The sequence below is a fragment of the Pavona decussata genome, unplaced genomic scaffold (assembly GCF_977016875.1).
Source record: "Pavona decussata unplaced genomic scaffold, jaPavDecu1.1 SCAFFOLD_379, whole genome shotgun sequence".
NCBI lineage: Eukaryota > Metazoa > Cnidaria > Anthozoa > Scleractinia > Agariciidae > Pavona > Pavona decussata.
Genome location: NW_028145753.1, coordinates 30,947 through 50,000, shown reverse-complemented (window position 1 = coordinate 50,000; position 19,054 = coordinate 30,947). Strand labels below are relative to the sequence as shown.

The following is a 19,054-nucleotide window of genomic DNA, read 5'->3' as shown; positions in this document are numbered from 1 at the left end:
GATTTCATCCATAAGCTAATCTTAGTCAGTTCACTATTCATTACAGAGGCAACATGATCAGGGTCTGAATTGGAGTAAAAGATACTAGTGTCATCTGCAAAGAGCAGGCATTCTGGCAGTCTGGTTGTTTTGGGAAGATCATTGATATATAATATGAAAAGTAAAGGGCCTAATATGGAACCCTGTGGAACACCGCATCTAATTATCTGTTCGGAGGAACGGGTATCGTTAATCTGGACGAATTGGGTACGGTTGGAGAAATAACTTTTAATCCATTGCAATGCTAGTCCACAGACACCATAATGTTCAAGTTTCTCAAATAAGATTTGGTGGTCTAGCGTGTCAAACGCTTTAGAAAGGTCAAGAAAAACACCTGCCGTGATTTCATTTTGGTCAATGGACGTTGCAATTTTATTAACAAGGTAAGTTAGCGACAGCGCAGTGGAATGGTTTTTACGAAAACCAAACTGGAGTTGGTAAAAGATATCATGGCTATTTGCGAATTCTACTAGTCGATTGTGCATGACCTTTTCGAAGAATTTCGAAAAATTAGGAAGTAGTGAGATTGGTCTGTAATTAGTGAATAAATCCGGTTCATCACCTTTAAATACAGGAATCACTTTGGCAAGTTTTAGCTTGTCTGGGAATATTCCTTTGGAAAAGGATAAATTAATAATATTCTTAAGAGGTTCCGATACTACTTCAAAAGTGTTTTTGATAACATACATAGAAATATCGTCATATCCTGGGGCTTTCCCAGACTTCATGGACATACAGATTCCATTCAGCTCTTCAACAGTCGTCGGCTTCAAAATCAGAGACTCATTGAACTGATCATTCAAAAAAGAGTGGAAAGAAGAGTTCACCGGAGGTATTTTCGCTGCTAAATTAGGTCCTACATTAGGAAAATAATTACAGAATCCATTTGCTATTTCTACAGGGTCGGTAAGAATGCTACCATCAGATCTAAATGACGAAGGAAAAGGAGGTCTACATTTACGCTTGTTGATAACTTCATTGATTAATTTCCAGGTCTCCTTTAGGTCATTTTTAGCCGAAGCAAACCTTTGGTCATAATAATGGCGTTTGGCAATTCTAATGAGATGGGTTAATTTGTTTCTGTAAGACTTATATTGTAACTCCCTCGTTGGATTAGGTGATCTCAGTAATTGTCTATACAGCTTGTTTTTCTTTCGAACAGAAGCTAATAAAGATTTGGTTATCCATGGGGAATAAGGCCTTTTACAATTCTTAACTTTATGAGGCTTCAATGGGAAACATAAATTATAAAGCCGCGAATATTCGGACAAGAATTTATTGTAAGAATCATTGGGGTCTTTATCATGTAGAAGTTCAGTCCAATCGACTTGAGAGAGGCGAGTTTTGAAATTATTTAAATTTGCCGTAGAGAAGTTTCTCACAGGTCGGTTGCCAATTCTTTTATGAACATGAACAAAAGAGTCATCAGAGACATACGCAAATACTGGTAAATGATCAGATATGTCACTTATGACAATGCCTTTTAAAACGCTAGGTGAGAAGTGATTTGTGAATATGTTGTCAATTAAAGTGGCCGAGTGTGCAGTAATACGAGTTGGTCTGTCGATTAGAGGAACAAACATGTGCGAAAACAGACAATCAACAAATTCTTGAGTGGGTTCGTGGTCGGCGTATCGCAGGAGGTCCAAATTAAAGTCGCCGGTGAGGTAGCAGCACTTGTCACTTCTAGAGAGTTTTGAGAGGATGTCAGTGAATTTTTCCATGAAGCCGGTTAGGTGATGATTTGGAGGGCGGTAGATGACGCCTACTATTATTAAATTTTTCCCATGGGGGACTGAAATTTCTACAAACAACGATTCAATGACATCTGGATCAGAGACATTACAGTCTGAACAAATTTTGTAATCAAGATTATCTTGCAAATAAAGACCCGTTCCACCGCCAGATTTAGTACCACGGTGATTTGAAATAAAAGCGTATCCCGGAATATTGACTAGATCAGCAGATAGATCATTTAGCCAAGTTTCAGATACCGCAATCGCAGAAAAAGGCTTTTGCAGACGACCTAGTAAGAATTTAAACTTGTCAAAATTTCTAATTAGACTACGTGCATTCAAATGAAGTACAGAAAAATTCGGGTTGTAATGCTCAGTAGAGGCTTTAGCATTAATTTCATCTTCGACAAAATAGTTACTAGAAGTAGAACAGAATGAAAAGTTTCTGTCTGGGTCAAGTTGACTAGTATAAAAGTCGGAAGACTTCGATTGATCAGTTGGGTTAAATAAAAGACTATTTAAGCGTTCAGTGTCATAGTTTAAAGGTCCATGAGATAATTCGTATAAAACTGTGTTGAAAGAAGCATTGTCTAAGTGATTGAAAGGAAGAGATGACAGATCAGCATCGTTTGCGATCGGCATAATATTGATAATTTTAATATAAATAAGATAACTTATCTTGAGCTGGTCGGTTCAGCGAGACGCTGGAGTTCAGTGTGGTTCTTGATCTTTACTGGACGGGAAGTTGCGGATTTCCGCAGGAAGATAGAACAGTTCTTCACCCAGCAAAAACTGTAGCGATGTTCCTCTTGAAACTTCTTCGCGTCAATGAGCAATCTCTGAGTCTTCGGGGTTAAATGATCGTATACCGCAGCTTGAGATAAGGACACTTCAGTTGATAGTCCAAGGAGACTTGGAGAAACCGCTCTGATTTCTCGACGGCGATTGATAACTTGGTCTTTAACAAGCCTTCTTGTGAACTTACAAATGATCGGGGGAGAGCCTGAAGAAGCGCTTCTGGTCGGAACACGGTGGGCGATATCGATATCTTGCAGGGAAATTTCCACTCCCATTTCTTTAAATAATTTGACGCATAAAGTAGATGTATCCAAAGCAGTTTCGGGAGAATTCACTTCAGGAATCCCAACTATTTTGACGTTGTACTGATAACTATAGCGGTCAATGGCGTCGATAGCTTCGGCAATTTCTCCTACTTGCTCCACTAGACTGTTTAACTTCTTAGTAAGACCTTGAAGTTGTTCTTTAGCTTCCTTTCGGAAAGCAGACAGAGAATCATACTCTGCACTAAGAAACTCAAGACATTTAACTGACTCGTTGTCGATGTCGTCGTTGTCGTGCGAGCCGCCATTTCTCTCAGATGCAGCTTGTACTTCTCTGTCAGCGAGAGAAGATTCCAAGTTCTTGAACTCATTCTGTAGCACCTCCAATTGCGCTTGTAATTTGTCGTTTTTCTTCCTGAGACTTTTAACTGTGTCTGTAGGCATTTCTGGCAAAGTAGTGTTAAGTTTTGTCGAAATACTTTGGAGCGGTTAACAACACGTCCGAAGCGGACAAGTAGTTCAGACAAGTTCTTGTCCTTAAGCCAAAACAGGCAAGCTTTAAAAGTGTAGTGCCTGAGAATCCGCAACAATTTCTCTTGACTACTAGCCAGTTCATTCCCCGGAGGGAGGCTACCGGAGACTCAGTTGAATTGAAATCGAAGTCAAGTTTAGGTCAAGTTTAGGCTTTCGAAAGTTTTCCTTGGTGTTAAATTAGAGTGCACAGTTAAATTTCGGTTCCGAGTAAGCTTACTGTTTTTGCGCTTTTTTACCATGGAAAAAGAATATAAATTGTAGTAAAAAGCTCTGTAAAATGGCTTGAATTTAAGCTGATCGTTCCCTTGTAATTGATGCTAAGGTTCCTCTTGGTTCATTATTTTCTCAGGTGCAAATGTTCAAATTGCTCCCTTGAGCGACTTACCAAGCCTGGAGAGTGCTGGTGCTGCATGGACATCATTGTATCCAGATTTGAATAAGTACAGTAATCAATAAACAAATAAATTTGCAAGGCAACAACAATTTGCAATGATTTGTTTTCTTCCCTTGCACCATCCTGAACAATGTAATAGTATTAACAGTCTTTTCTGTGTACATATATTTTTTTAAGGTGGCTCACATCAGGTTAAACACCACTGCACTGGATGCTTTAACGCACTGAAGAAATGACTAGCTTTATAAATGAAAATTTATTAAGGCATGCTTTCTGGTAACAAGCATCCACCTAGGCAAATGAGGGGAGGGAAAGTAGGAATTTTGCAAATATACATTGAAAACAATATTCTTGGGAGTTAAAGTTTGTGATTCAGGTATTAATTGAATTTTTTTTGCTTATGCTAATGAAGGGTCAAATCAACCTAACAACAGACATCCTTTGTCCTACATGTCTAAGGGCAAACCCCCAAGCAAGTCTTGATGAGTTTGATACACTGTTGCTGTGGTAACAGTTCTTGTTACTTTCACTTTTGGTGCAGTGAGAGTTGGCCAAATGCATGCTACCAAAATGTAGTAAAGTTGAGACTGTTGTGAGCCACCTTTGGTTTTTTTCTCAAGGTTGTTCTTCTTGATCAGTGTTTATTCTTAGAAAATGTAGATTCAATTTCATTTGTACAACAACAAATTTATTGGTGAAACAAGATTCTGGCACTCTTTTTCAAATGAACATAAAAATAAAATTATTAATGTACTGCAGACAATGAACCATAAACCTTCTTCCAAAATGGCTACCATATTAATATTGTTTATATTCAAATTAGTATTTTTTTAAAACCACACCAAAAGAGAAAACATTTGAGTTCTGGTTGCTATACATGGCTCAGGAATGTCTGTGCTTCAGCTCCCTATTAGCAGGGAGCAGGGGGGGGGGGGGGGGGGGGAGGTGGAGGGTCATGAAAAAATAAGCAGTGAAAAACAGATGGTCACATAAATTTATGCTCTTGTGACAGGAAGAGCGAGTTATATACAAAAGACAAAATAAAATTTGTTAATTTAAGTCATTATTTAACAAAAGCAAGACAAGTATTAAGTATTAAAATATTAATGTAAAGGAAATGTGTAGCATAATGAAAACGTTTTCCAAAATTTCAAATTTCCAAAGAAAGCGTCATTTTTATGCTATTTGTGCGGAGATGAATTTTTAAGATTAAGTTTTTGTCGATTTTGACGGAGTAAAAAGTTAACACATCAAGAAAACTTCTTTTTAGCGGAGTGATTTTTGTCCTCATAAATTAGCCATTTAAGCAATCTTAAGTCTTATTTGTCTAAATCAAGGGGTCCGAAATTCGAACCCTTAGTTCAACTAAATCCGCAGAAAATGCAATTTTAGAAATAATGGACTTTAATTCCAGGGGTCCGAAATTCGGACCCTTGGTTCAACTAAATCCGCAGAAAATGCGTTTTTAAAAATAACTCACTCTACTTCCAGGGGTCCGAAATTCGGACCCTTGGTTCAACTGAATCCGCAGAAAATCTACTGTAAAAATTAAAAACAAAACGCTGCAACTCCGAAGATAGGACAATTGCCTTAAGCGAAACCTCAAATCTCTCTTAAATGACTTGTGCTTACGATAAAAAGTGAGGTCAGTGCTATCCGTTAACAAAGTTGCAAGGTTACTTGTCACACTATTTAACCTGAGTAGTGATCTCATCGAAGGAGACATTTATAGGGGACACTGTTTGGTGATGGCCTATTCTACTATAAGATAAATGTACAGTGTCTTAATTTATAAACGTAAATTCTGAACAAAGGAGACGTGTCATTTTTACTGAGAATGTCAACTTATTTTCTCTGACCTCTAAACAGCTGCTCTAAACTATCTACATCAGTTAAAACATTTTCTTCCATTCAAACTTGTCTTTGACGGATGACAACAGCGGGTGTCTTATTTACCCACCTTCTCTGCATGTTAGTGCACTGGAACGTATTTCCCTCTATTCCGTAAAGAAAGAAAAAGAGAAAGAACGTATTAAAAGCTTTATTCCAAAGTTAAATATAACATGAACGAAGGAATAACAGGCACAAAACTGCTAAATGCCCAGCGATACAGAACTAGGCCGAGTCTATATATACATCCAAGTATTTTGAATCTATTTGAGGCTGTTTAAAGTATAGCAAACACAACTGACTACTCTTTTCAACTTAAAAAGTTATACATACCAGAAGAAACAGCCATTTCTTCCGTTCGTAACGGACTTGAATCTTGAACGCTGCTATCACTAGTCTATCGGTATGCTATTGTCCATCCCAGCACGTACATGACGGTTCCATTCACTGCCCATGCTCCTTCCCAAACTTTTTTGTCAGTACAAGAAGCACAGAGGAGGTTATCCCCTCCAAAAAGTGTATCGACTTAAGGAGTATGAAGGTCTTTTCCTCATCAGTCTGGCCGTCTAAATTCAAATAATCTCTGTCTTTCGCTTTCAATTTTTCGTTGAATTCCATGCTATTGGAAACTCCAAATTGTATTACTTGAGTTGATGAGAATGCGGGTCAAAACGTAACGACCACGCTACAAAAGTAAATGAATGGCCTTTGTAATAGCAACGATCTGACCGCCAAAAATGAACACAATGTAACGTTAACAGGGAGTTCTTTGTATCAGTATTTGAGTCACACAAGGTTCTGTGACATTTTGTTTTCCCCCTTAGTTTTGAAATAAAAGGGCCATAGCCGTGTCTTACTGGCAAAAAGCACTAGACCTAGTAAAATGAAATAACTGGTGGGCCCAAATATCTTTTTTGAGACAATTTGAAGAGTTTGTGTGCAAATTACGTGACTCTACATAGATCACGTGCGCGCCATGACGCACAACCGGACTCGAGCTCTTGACAGGTTGGGATTGCGTGGTTCAAAATTATCTTTTCGTCGTTTGCAAGCTGAGCTGGTTTCAGTGGTTTATTCGGCTCCATTTTGGTGTTGACTCCATTCGAAAAAATGCAGGAAAATGTCATGCTGTTTGATGGAAAAGCTGATGAGCTAAACGTATGGCCTCGATGAGACGAGAGACAACGAACGGAACGGCATTTATCATGGCTCATGGCAAAGTGCTGTTATTTGTACGCTGGCCTTTTACGCCGTACTCAAGGTAATTATAAAGTTTCCTTTTCACATTGTAAGTCTAGCACTTGTAAATGGCCCTTGATGTACTCAAACTGGCGATAAGGGAAATCTCTCAGGTCAATTTTTGTGCGTCTGTGTTTCAAGCTTTTTATACTGAGTCTTTACTGAAGCCGTTATTCATTTTCAAATCGCGCGCGTATTAGGTTTTTGATTTCTTATTTCTGAGATGTTTGTAATATTTCTATGCCATCCTTTCTAAGGCGAGACAAACCGGCCTTTCGATGACCCCTCGTCATGAATTTAGTTTGTATGAAGGAGACATACATACCGTTTATAGCGTTCGTGGCCTTTGCATGGCCAAACATAAATTTTCAAGAAGCAATTGTAAATGCGTTGTCATCTGTAAGCCATAAATATGGAACGCCATACATAAAAGTCACTTCACTAAACAGAGTCGCGCTGTTTTTCATCGCACAGAAGATTTGGTGGCTTAGCAGGTTTAGCTGATTTACCATTTTTCATTAATGAATTGTTGTTTTGATATTTCGTTTTCAGGCTTACCGCAGCTGTTCGTTCAGAGAAGAATTCGTATTCAACACTGCCTGACCTCATTGGCGGCGAAGTGATGTGGCTTCATCTATCTCCTAGTATCAAGTATAATTTTTTGCACCATGTAATGAACTACAGACGCCAATGCAACGACTAATATCATCTGTAAGATGTTCATTTAAAGAAGATGTGCAAGGCCAGGGACAGAAAGCCGTCTGGGGGCAGAGAATATATTTTAAGACTAATATTATTACTATTTTGTTGTTGGCCAGACGTGAACTCTGCTGAACCCTGAATGAGCATTCTGCGACAAACATGTTTATTACACGGCACTGCGGTTTTTTTGTTTTGTTTTTTTTTTTTTTTTCACGATTATAGCTAAGTCCGAAAGTATGGAAGCTTGCTTTCTGAATAAAGTTAGCATTGCATTTTGCAAGTTTTTAGCGGATTGAAAAGTGGTTTCTGAGTGAATGTAGTACTGCATCAATTTTGCATGATTTAAGCGGACCGAAAACCAAGGGTCCGAATTTCGGACCCGTGGTTTCTGAGTGAATGTAGTATTACATCGGTTTTGCATGATTTAAGTGGACTGAAAACCAAGGGTCCGAATTTCGGACCCTTGGTTTCTGAGTGAACGTAGTATTGCATCAGTTTTGCATGATAAAAGCGGACTGAAAACCAAGGGTACGAATTTCGGACCCGTGGTTTCTGAGTGAATGTAGTATTACATCAGTTTTGCATGATTTAAGCGGACTGAAAACCAAGGGTCCGAATTTCGGACCCTTGGTTTCTGAGTCAATGTAGAATTTTCGGACCCCTGGTTTCTGAGTGAATACAGAACCATCATATCTGAAACCAAGGGTCAGTTAGAATCTTAATTCCTGGGTCACAAATTTAGCTATCCGCTGAAATCGAAAAACTTGCCATGCACAAAAATTACAATTTTTGTCTGTCTGCCAGTTTTAAGAACTAGAACTAACAAGAATAAGTTGAAAAATTGCGTTCCTCAAAAATAGGAAAAACTAAGATATACTTTTAGTCTTATAATTACACCAAAAACGTCAGATAACGTTACTTTTTAAGACACAAAATGAACATTACGATATTTTACGACAAAATTATAGTTTTGTGCAGAATAATTCCGAAGAAAAAGGTCTAAAATATATATTCTCGCGGAATTTTCGATTGGAGTTATATGATGCCAATGGGCTCTATAGATGATTTGAATTATGTTGGGGCAAAATGGTTCCAGTAAGTAACTTACAGTTTGCCTCCATTCTTGTTTTCTTTTTCTGGTATTTGAGCTACATTGTATTACTTGTTCAGGGAGGGGGGATCATGAAATTTCATTTGCATTGCTATGGAGGGTCACATCATTTTCATTGCTCAATTTAAAATCTCCACCTCACTCCCTCCCTCCCCACGAATTTCTGACCAGTCCCTAAAACAGAAGCCTATGTAATGGAAAGAGTTACAAAGAGGCGGCATGATAAATGGAGAGAAAACAGTTTTTTTATTGATTCTTTTTGTCAACTGGTGGTTGATGACAAAAGATCAAGAAAAGCCCTTGAGGAAGGTCAGTGCTCTTCAACTGCTAGTTAAGGAGGAGCACTGGCCTTTTCTTGGCTGTCCACATTTTTCACGTGTTGACTGTTCTGCAAGGCTTGTTTTGGCCTGTATTTAATAGTAAGAGCTGGGTTTTGACGTTGTTGCAACTCAGCGTCTGGAAAATAAATCAAAATTTAAAATACATTACCAATTGAATCTAATTGATACGAAACAACTGAATGTGAGGTTTTCTTAAAACCTTTCTTAAACCAAAAATTCAAACTATTTCTTCAAGAAAACCACTTAAAAGAAAGAAGGAACCCTTTTGTAAACGCCAAAGAACACCTTATCGAAAGCTGAGGGAAAATGGATAATTAAAGTGGTTTTCTTTGCGTTTGTTTGCAGAGTTTTTGCCACAAGCTTTTGCACAAGCAAAGTAAACACAAGCTTACTCTTATCGCACTGAGATGTTTTGGAAATGCTTCGGAGGGAAAAAGCTAGTTCCGGGAGCTAGTTGCACTTACATTATTTACTCTTTCAATCAAAGTTTAGTACTTTAAAAACGCAATGTAAAATGTATATAAAAATTTGTGAATGCTATTTGTATGAGTGCTGAACAAGGTATCAAGGAATCACCAAAGATAAAACACATTTCGCCCACTTTACATAAGCTTACCTTTTACCGCTCCTTCCCCTTCGGAGATTTTTTTCAGGTTCACGATCTCCTGATCGCTTACCCTTTTAAAAAGATCCAGGTTTAATTTGTGTTCACTGACTTGGGTGGAATGCCCGAGTGTCCCTCGAACCAAACCGAGAAAATAGACAAAGGTGCAAGACAACAAACTGGACCCACACATCTCCCGTTCTGTCGGCCGGACTCGCATGCAGCGCAATTCCTGCCGCTCGATTAGAGCAGTTGTTATACCACTGAACAACACAGCGACTTCCCACCATTGAAAGAACGAAACATTTTCCGAAAACGTGTTCGAAACCGTATGGGAATTTACCCTCGTAGGGCTCGCCTGGGCTTCGAGTTGAGAGTTTGACGTCACTTGTTTTTCCCGGGTGTCATTGGACACCATCTGCCTTTGGTAACCAGGCCGCAGGAACATGGCGGTTCAATGGCGGATGAACATTCGTGGAGTTTGAGCGCAAAGAAATCGCACTTTCCTTCATCTTACGAGGATATAACTTGGAAATCATGTACTTTAGGACATAAACTACCAATCAACCGCAAATAAAAGGTATTCGACAATTTGATCATAGTAGCACTTTAAGATTCAAGCGAATTTTAGAGAGGTTTTCGAACTACTCTCCTCAAATGACAGGTCAAATTAAATTCAAATTCGATTTCAAGTTTTCCAACCTTGTTATTAACATAATACAGTGATGCACGTGGATCAGCCGCTGAGAGAAAAACCGCTCAAAACGGCATTTGGAATCTTTGAGAAGCCATGAAAACACAGCGAAACACACCGGGTGAGCTTTTTCAGACTTTATCGTAATGTTTGTGGCTTTTCGAGGAAATATTGTTGTCTAATTTACGATCTAATTTTAACGCCATACAAACTCTTAGTCCTGGAGCAAACAACGAATCTAAGTCGCCTCGAATTTATTAAAAATAGGTTCGACAAAGAGTCGACTTAATTCCAGCGTGGTAGAAAACGTCGAACCTACGTCAATCCTAATTCACAAGTGGCACGTCATTAAAACATGGGAATAAGCACGTGTCCCCATGTTATTCACTGGATGCGCGGCTAGTTACTGCTAGGACTTGCCAGCGAAATGCCGAAATACAGTGCTCGTCGGGCCTTTCTTTGGCAATTAATTGCGAAAAATGGAAAGAAAAGACTCAAACACTGAGCACTTATTGCAAATTGGCAATTCGCATCTCAAGCATTTATATTTAGCCTTTATTTCCACTACATTGAAACCTCAGTGGAATTAAGTCAGTCAGTGGCTTTTATAGACAGTCGAACCTCCGTAAGCGACCACTCAAAATGTAAATCCTAGCACAGGCAGCCCAAGCTCGCGTCACTGGAGAATATGTAATAATTTATCACTAGTAGAACGATGACCTTTGAGTGTAAGCGGTGTTGGGTTACAGGCAGCCGTTGAGAATTCCAACGCGTTATAAGACTTTGTGTGGGGAATATAATGTTAGCGATATCGAAGCTTAAATGATACTAAATTTTAACTGTCATTCAATTAAATGAATAAAACTGACGTGCCCCTGGTGTATTCTCGTCCGTTTGGGGGATATTTTACCGTCTCTGGAATTCTTTAAAATCACTGTCATTCCTCCTCCACCGTACACCTCCATGTCTCTTTATACATCCCTTCCTTTTCATGCCTTCTGGAGCACAAGTGAAGGCGTTCAGTGGGATCTATCCTTTCTTCATTCGTAAAAAATGGTTCGGGAACTCTGAAAAAAAAAGTACAACGTGAAGGAAATGTGTTTTTCGTGTTAAGGGGAATTGAGCGAGTAATTAATTTTTTCCATCGATCTCTGTCCCACACAACAATTGGTACCTCAGCCCAAGATCTTAAACCCAGCTTCTTCTCCACCGTGCGCCTCCATGAATTTTTCACCCTTCCCTCCTTTTCTTGTCTTCCGGAGCACAAGTCATGGCGTTCAGTGGGAACTAATCTTTCTTCATTCGTACCAAATGGCCAATCCATCGCCAGTACAGTGCCTGTTTTTCGCTGGAGTGCTGATGATGTCCGTCTTATTGCTTTCCTTCATGTTCTTCGTTACTCGCCTTCATCGGCCAATATATCCTGAAGATTCTCCTAAGGCATTTTTGTCAAAAAGTGTCAAGCTTTTCATGCTTCCATCCGGCTTTTGTCACGGGCCAAGTATTGGAACCATATATGGCCAGACACCAACCACGTTGGATTTGAAAATTCCCGCATGTACCTACCTTGGTTTGCACGCCTGCTCAAATACGATTTAAGGAGTGATAAAATCGAAAGAAAATGGCATTTGTGAGAGGAAAGTAATAGAACGTAGGCACAGGTTGTGAAATATTCTCACGTTTCCGCATTCCTCCACCCCGAAATAAGTTATTCACAACTTAAAAATAAAAATTACTAATTACATTCTTAAATTCAAAGTGATACCTTATTTTTTTTTCGGAGGCAAACGCGTAGTTTGAACACAGGTCACCAAAGCGTAATATAAGAGTTTGTATGGCGTTAAAATTCGATCGAAAATTAAACAACAATATTCCTTCAAAACACACAAAAATCACAGTAAATTCTCAAAAAGATAACTGATGTATTTTGCTGTGTTTTCTTAGCCCCTCAGAGCTTCCATACGCCGTTTTGAGCGGTTTATCTCTCAGCGGCGGGTCTACGTGCAGCACTGTACTATGTTAATAAAAACGTTGGAAAACCGGGAGGGGATCTGTGTAGTTTATTGTGAGCCAAAGGTTTCACGTAAATTCCCCTGGTCAGGCAAAATTTAGTACTCGTGCCTATATAAATAAACTTGTATGAATGAGTTGCTCCGGAAGGACCGCACATCATCCGTCTTGGTATGTGGTGAGGAAGGTAACCATGTGCTTGAGTGTCAAGTGAATTTTAGCAAGGTTTTCGAAGTGCTCGCCTAAGATGACGTGTCAAATTTCATTTAAATTGCACTTCAAGTTTTCCAACCATTTCATTAACTTAGTACTGACAGTGCTGCACGTGGAACAGCCGCTGGGAGATAAACCGCTCAAAACGGCGGATAAAAGATATTTAAAATGTCGTCTTCTGTTGCAAAATAGACATTATTTTTTTTTTGCAATTTGGTTTAAAAACAATATAAATAATTTGGCTAGGCCTTTTGCGGTAATCTTCGAGACATTTTTCGGTTTAGTCCAGTGATTAACCTATCAGGACGCTGCCAATTGTGGCAAAAAATGCATAACAGAGCCGTGTTGTGACATAAATAGAGACAGCGCATGCGCGCAAGACATAATTAAACATGATTATAGAACTGTTTAATTGTAAACAAAACCCCAAAATCAACTGCGTTAATCAATGATTTTTTTCGTTAAAAGATGCTTCCGTGAAAAGGAATATATGAAACATGCCATATTGAACTGCGGATGAACGATATGATAGAAGAAAGATCCTTGCAGTTAGCACGCAACTTAAACAATTTCGAAAAGAAAGCCTGAAAATAATTCAGGCTTGAACGGGATTCGAACCCATGACCTTTGCGATGCCGTTGCAGTGCTCTACCAACGGAGCTATCAAGCCAACTGGGAGCTGGTCATATTGTGAGTTCGTAAAATACCCATGAAGGATGAATAAATGAATATGAATATATGAAATGTCATATATTGGACTACGGCTGAAGGATTAGATAGAAGAAAGATCCTCGTAGTTAGTACGCAACTTAAGCAGTTGCAGAAAGAAAGCCTGGAAAAAAAATCAGGCTTGAACGGGATTCGAACCCACGACATCTGTGATACCGGTGCAGTGCTCTACGAAATGAGCTATCAAGCCAACTGGGAGCTGGTCATATTGTGAGTTCGTAATTTACCCGTAAAGGATGAATAAATAAATGTAAATATATGAAACACATATATTGGAACTGCGGATAAAACATCAAATAGAAGAAAGATGCTTGCAGTTACTACGCAACTAAAGCTGTTGCGCAAAGAAAGCCTGAAAAAATTTTGTCTCGCTAAATTTAATGATCTACACTATCAGTGTTCTTTTTTGTATCATCACCGAGGAGCTAAGAAAGCATACGGATGCCTCAATGGTTCTGGAATTACTCAAGAACAGGCGTTTCTCCGTCCATTAGTTTTGAAGTCATGGGAAACCGAAAACATTTGCATCTTCCAATTTTAATACCACCTGCTCAACACCAGGATTACAGAAAAACTAAGGCTTAGCAACAAAAGATCAATAGACGACCTTGTGTGTCTGAACATTCACAGTACTGAACTAATACAGATCATCACTGACGTCTTGCAAAATACAACACTTGGTTGTAAGTACAAGATATTCGTCAACGCAGAACACAATATAGGGATTTGTTTTCATTTCCGATCGCATCGGCGCGGACTCTTTGTTAAACTCCTAGAAATGGAGAACTTTACAAGGAACGGAAACGTGTCAAACAACCAAGCAAGCACAGATTCTCAGAGCGTCTTTGTATTTCTTTCAGCTTTGAACATTTTTCTTTCAAGTACCGCATCTCTGGGTAATACTTTGATCCTGATCGTCCTTCATAAAGTGACTTCTGTTCATCCACCAACAAAACTGTTTTTTTGATGTCTGGCGGTCACTGATCTTTGCGTCGGTCTTATTGTGCAACCAATTTATGTCGTCACTATTCTGGGTGTATACACTACTACGATTACTATAAACTCGAGCATTACTGACTACGTTAGAGAAATACAAATATCTTTAATTTTCGTTTTGTGTGGAGTATCTGGCCTCACATCGACCGCCATAAGTGTGGACAGATTCCTTGCCTTAAAAAGGGTGTAAGATACAGACAAGTTGTAAGCTTAAGGCGCGTTCGTACAGCTATAACATGTTTTTGGCTTATTGGGATTTTGAGTGGGCTTATAAGTTTTCTTTGTAGTGTTCGGATCGCCTACAGAACAGCTGTTGGTTTTGCTGTAATTTGTGTGGTCATCTCTGTCTTCTTTTACACGAAGATCTATCTCAGACTACAACAACATCAAACTCAAGTTGAACATGTTCACCAAGGACAACCCAACAGATGATACAAGAAGCAGAGACCGATACAACGTAGAAATACGGTTTAAAGGTTACTATATTTCGGCTGGCCAAACCAGCCTTCTTCAGGTATAATGAAAATTTACATTGGGACATACGCTTATATAGCTGACAAATATTTGCGCAATAGCGGAACTACGTTAAACTAAATTGATTGACAGTATAAAATATGAAGCAAATGAAATAATAATGACAAAAAATAAAAAAGAATAAAAAGAATAAAGCTAGTACATTTCTTCGCGAATATTAAGGCCATGTGGAGAAAGTGTTCTGCCTTTTGAGATTAAAAATGCTTCCCTGGCCTTACGTATTGAGTCTCGGTTAGAGTAGACTTTTTCTATGGGGATTAATTGCATGACGTTAGCGGTGAGGAAGTGTTCTGCGGCTGTGGTGGGTTTAGATTTAGTGTTAGGGTTATCTATGGTGCGGCGGTGTTCATTAAAGCGGTCTTTTAAGCGTCGTTTAGTCTCTCCTATGTATTGTAAATTACATCGGTTACATTGAATCATGTAGATTAGATTTTTAGTTTCACAGGTCAGGTTAGATTTGATAGGGCGCGTTTCACCAGTGGAAAAGAAGGTGTAGTTAGTGAGACCATCGGAAATGTATGGGCAAGTGGCACAATTTTTACCGCGACGATAGGAGCCGGAAGGGAGTTAATTACCATCCATTACCAGCCAGAAGGAAGAGAATTACCATCCTTTGTTAAAGACACTAATGACTCCCTTAACAAACTCCTTACCATTGGTAAGCTACCCTCTAATTCATTGTTAGTCACACTTGATGTCTCATCTTAATACACTAATATCCCACATAACGAAGGTATTAATGCATTTCCTCCATACTCGCCTTCATAGTACCATTCCCACTGGCACACTCTGTGACCTCATTCGCATGATTCTTACCATGAATAATTTTTCTTTTAACGATAATCACTACCTTCAGATCCACGGCACAGCCATGGGTACTAAAATGGCCCCCTCTTTTGCCAACCTTTTTCTTGGCCATTTCGAAGCGAATGCTTTGAAAAATGCCCCATTTCACCCTCACACGTGGTTTCGTTATATTGATGATATTTTTATGATCTGGACTGAAGGTCTGGATAACTTAAAAATAGTTATCGATTATCTTAACAACATTCACCCTACCATTAAATTCACTAGCTCGCACTCTTCTACCAACGTATCTTTCCTTGATGTTAATGTTTCTTTAACTAACGACGGTAACATCAGTACTGACCTGTACACTAAACCTACAGACAAACAAATACAAATACAAATACAAATAAATACAAATACAAACAAATACAAATACTAAACAAATACAACGGTCCGCCAACATCCCACGCAGACTCGCTTTACAAACTAAAGACATGAACAAACCTACGCGTGTACCTTTCATTACGACTTTTAACCCATCGCTTCCTCACATCTCAAACATCATTAAAAAACATTATCATTTACTGCGCTCGTCCGACCGCTGCAAAAAGGTTTTTTTTCCAAATTTGCCTGTTGTGGCCTTCAGACGATCTCCTAACCTACGTGACTTACTGGTTTCGGCTAAACTTTCTTCCAACTCGACTAATCCCCACCCACAACTCCCTTCTGGCTCCTATCGTTGCGGTAAAAATTGTGCCACTTGCCCATACATTTCCGATGGTCTCACTAACTACACCTTCCTTTCCACTGGTGGAACGCGCCCTATCAAATCTAACCTGACCTGTGAAACTAAAAATCTAATCTACATGATCCAATGTAACCGATGTAATTTACAATACATAGGAGAGACTGAACGACGCTTAAAAGACCGCTTTAATGAACACCGCCGCACCATAGATAACCCTAACACTAAATCTAAACCCACCACAGCCGCAGAACACTTCCTCACCGCTCCTAACCACACCGCTAACGACATGCAATTAATCCCCATAGAAAAAGTCTACTCTAACCGAGACTCGGGAAGCATTTTTAATCTCAAAAGGCAGAACACTTTCTCCACATGGCCTTAATATTCGCGAAGAAATGTACTAGCTTTATTCTTTTTATTCTTTTTTTATTTTTTGTTATTATTATTTCATTTGCTTCATATTTTATACTGTCAATCAATTTAGTTTAACGTAGTTCCGCTATTGCGCAAATATTTGTCAGTTATATAAGCGTATGTCCCAATGTAAATTTTCATTATACCTGAAGAAGGCTGGTTTGGCCAGCCGAAATATAGTAACCTTTAAACCGTATTTCTACCTTGTATCGGTCTCTGCTTCTTGTATCATTTGTCTTTGTTAAGCCGATCAGATCAACAGTTGATCCAACGTATACCAGCAGGATTATCGTCCACGGTTGTTGCTCGGACTTAACCCAACAGACAACGCAATCATTTAATCATAATGCAGTACAAGAAGACTGTCTATAGCATAGCGTGGGTGCAACTTGCAATGGTTGTATGCTATGTTCCGTTTATTATTTCTACTATCATCAGAACGGTTGAAGGATGGAGGGGTGTGAGTGCAGAAATGTTTGGGAGGGTCCCCAATAGGTTTTTCGGGATCCGGGATTTGGCTTTTTTTAAGGTCGGGATTCGGGATTTTAACGGAAAAGAGCGACGATATTCGGGATTAGAATTAGGGACGGGAAGCGGGATTTGACGATTTTACGAAGCGGGATGCGGGAAATGTAACTCTAAAGAAACGAGATCCGGGAAGTCCGGTGTCAAGAATGTACAATGAAAATCTAGTCGTCACTGTCAGGATGCCTGAAATTCACCTAAGGAGAGAGATGATTTTTACAAACATACTGGTTAACATCTCGTTCTTTACACATGGTTGAACAAACTCGTTCTCAGGGTCCTCTAAGCCGGGAACGAGGTTGGTGGTTGAACAGTAAATTAATTGTCATAAACAGGAGCCCACCGCTGTCACCCTCCTGGACGAGAAAAGAGATATACGGGTCCTATGTCTTTACAGATAAAATTTCTTTAGTGCTCGCTGAGACCTTGCAGTTAACTTAAGCCGATAAACCTAAACAAATGCCACAGAGTTAGCGTACGCAACGGCATAAAGGAACTAATTCAAACGGCTCCGAATGATAAGAAAACCTCCATTCGGTAAATTTGAGTAGTTTCCGTTATGATTAAAATCAAAAGGTCAACACAGAGATCTCACCACATTTTGATCAAAAAGGAAAATCTCTCAGACACGTACCCAGGAATACACTTAATCTAGAAGTCTAAGGCCAGTGGGAGTTGTGTTTGGCCTGTCACCTTTTCAAATAACTGTTGCAGTCACACGTTGTGGTACGTGAGTAGCAATGCTTTTTTGGCTTTGATGGCCATTTAATCCCTGACTGAAAAGTTTTCCAAGGATCAGCGTGATAAGAAAGGCAGCCCTCACCATCCAATTGAGAGAAAAAAGAAAAAAAAAAAAAAAGGAAAAGGACAAGCTCTAAAAAGAAATTGTTAACTGAATTATACACTGACGTGATTCGCGGGAAACTTTGTTAAAATGAACGATGTTGGTGGAGAGGAATAGAATAAATAATCTTACAGCTAATTTCCCGGTGACCGAAGACCAGTGCAAAGATCACTGCTCAGATTTGCAGTTGGAATTTACATCCAACCGAAAATGCCTTTTTTCGTCGAGGTAAGGGGCTTGAAAAAAATTATGACCTGACTGGGCTAAAACAGCGGTCGGGATTGCGGGATTGAGGGAAAATTTTGTCCGGGATGGCGGGATTGGAGAACCCTACGTTTGGGGCATCTACAGCTACTCTTCTTTACTTAAACTCGTCTCTAAACCCAATTCTTTTACTGCTGGAAGATAACGGAAGTCAGACAAGTATTAAAAGACACAGTTAAGCAGTTTTGCTGTTCGTCGAGTTAAGCCACCTATTGTTGTTGACTGATTACTCGAACGTAAAGTAGCAAGTTTTACCGATAATTCAATTAGCTTGATATCATTATAGGAAATGAACGATTCGGCTCTAACAAGTCGATTAGAACTTTTGTTGCATGGGTTCTTTTTTTACCAGTAGCCTTTGAAAACGGTCATAAAAGTAATTTGTTGCAAAAGTATTTTTTTTATTTGTAGGTTTAAAGTTTAACAAATAGATTCTATTTAGCCGTGCGTGTATACTCTGATCACGCACAGATGGCGTCAAAACGTGGTGTGAACAAAGAAGTACGCTACAAGCCCTAGGCGAGTAGCGTTACTGACGTTCTCACCACGTTTTGACGTCCTCTGTGCGTTATCAGGGTTTTATACATTGTTTGGATATGGGTCCGTACGAAATATTGGGCACGTTTTCGAAAATCTTCATGTC

The 19,054-nt window shown here is 39.2% G+C and overlaps 2 protein-coding genes and 1 long non-coding RNA gene across 3 annotated transcripts; 1 reads left to right on the top strand and 2 right to left on the bottom strand.

Moving 5' to 3' along the window:
• Nucleotides 1-1,825: 1,825 nt before the first annotated feature.
• On the bottom strand, nucleotides 1,826-3,334 carry LOC146452145 (uncharacterized). The gene has a single exon (XM_085098171.1). It carries the CDS (start codon nucleotides 3,278-3,280, stop codon nucleotides 2,450-2,452), a length of 831 nt encoding a protein of 276 aa, XP_084954297.1. The 5' UTR covers nucleotides 3,281-3,334; the 3' UTR covers nucleotides 1,826-2,449.
• Nucleotides 3,335-6,677: 3,343 nt separating this feature from the next.
• On the top strand, nucleotides 6,678-7,884 carry LOC146452144 (uncharacterized). The gene is made up of 2 exons (XR_014859819.1): nucleotides 6,678-6,915; nucleotides 7,446-7,884. It is a non-coding gene; the product is annotated as an uncharacterized LOC146452144 (long non-coding RNA).
• A 1,049-nt stretch (nucleotides 7,885-8,933) lies between these two features.
• On the bottom strand, nucleotides 8,934-9,863 carry LOC146452143 (uncharacterized). Its single transcript, XM_085098173.1, has 2 exons — nucleotides 9,664-9,863; nucleotides 8,934-9,162 (listed from the first exon to the last, which is right to left on the bottom strand). Exons 1-2 carry the CDS (start codon nucleotides 9,842-9,844, stop codon nucleotides 9,038-9,040), a joined length of 306 nt encoding a protein of 101 aa, XP_084954299.1. The 5' UTR covers nucleotides 9,845-9,863; the 3' UTR covers nucleotides 8,934-9,037.
• Nucleotides 9,864-19,054: the final 9,191 nt, after the last annotated feature.

Bases quoted from the DNA above. Each gene is read 5' to 3' on its own strand.
- LOC146452145 (XM_085098171.1), bottom strand. From the start codon at position 3,280: ATGCCTACAGACACAGTTAAAAGTCTCAGGAAGAAAAACGACAAATTA.
- LOC146452143 (XM_085098173.1), bottom strand. From the start codon at position 9,844: ATGTGTGGGTCCAGTTTGTTGTCTTGCACCTTTGTCTATTTTCTCGGT. The intron at 9,163-9,663 runs GTAAGCTTATGT...TTTATTTTCCAG, and splicing joins AGGGGAAGGAGCGGTAAAAG to ACGCTGAGTTGCAACAACGT.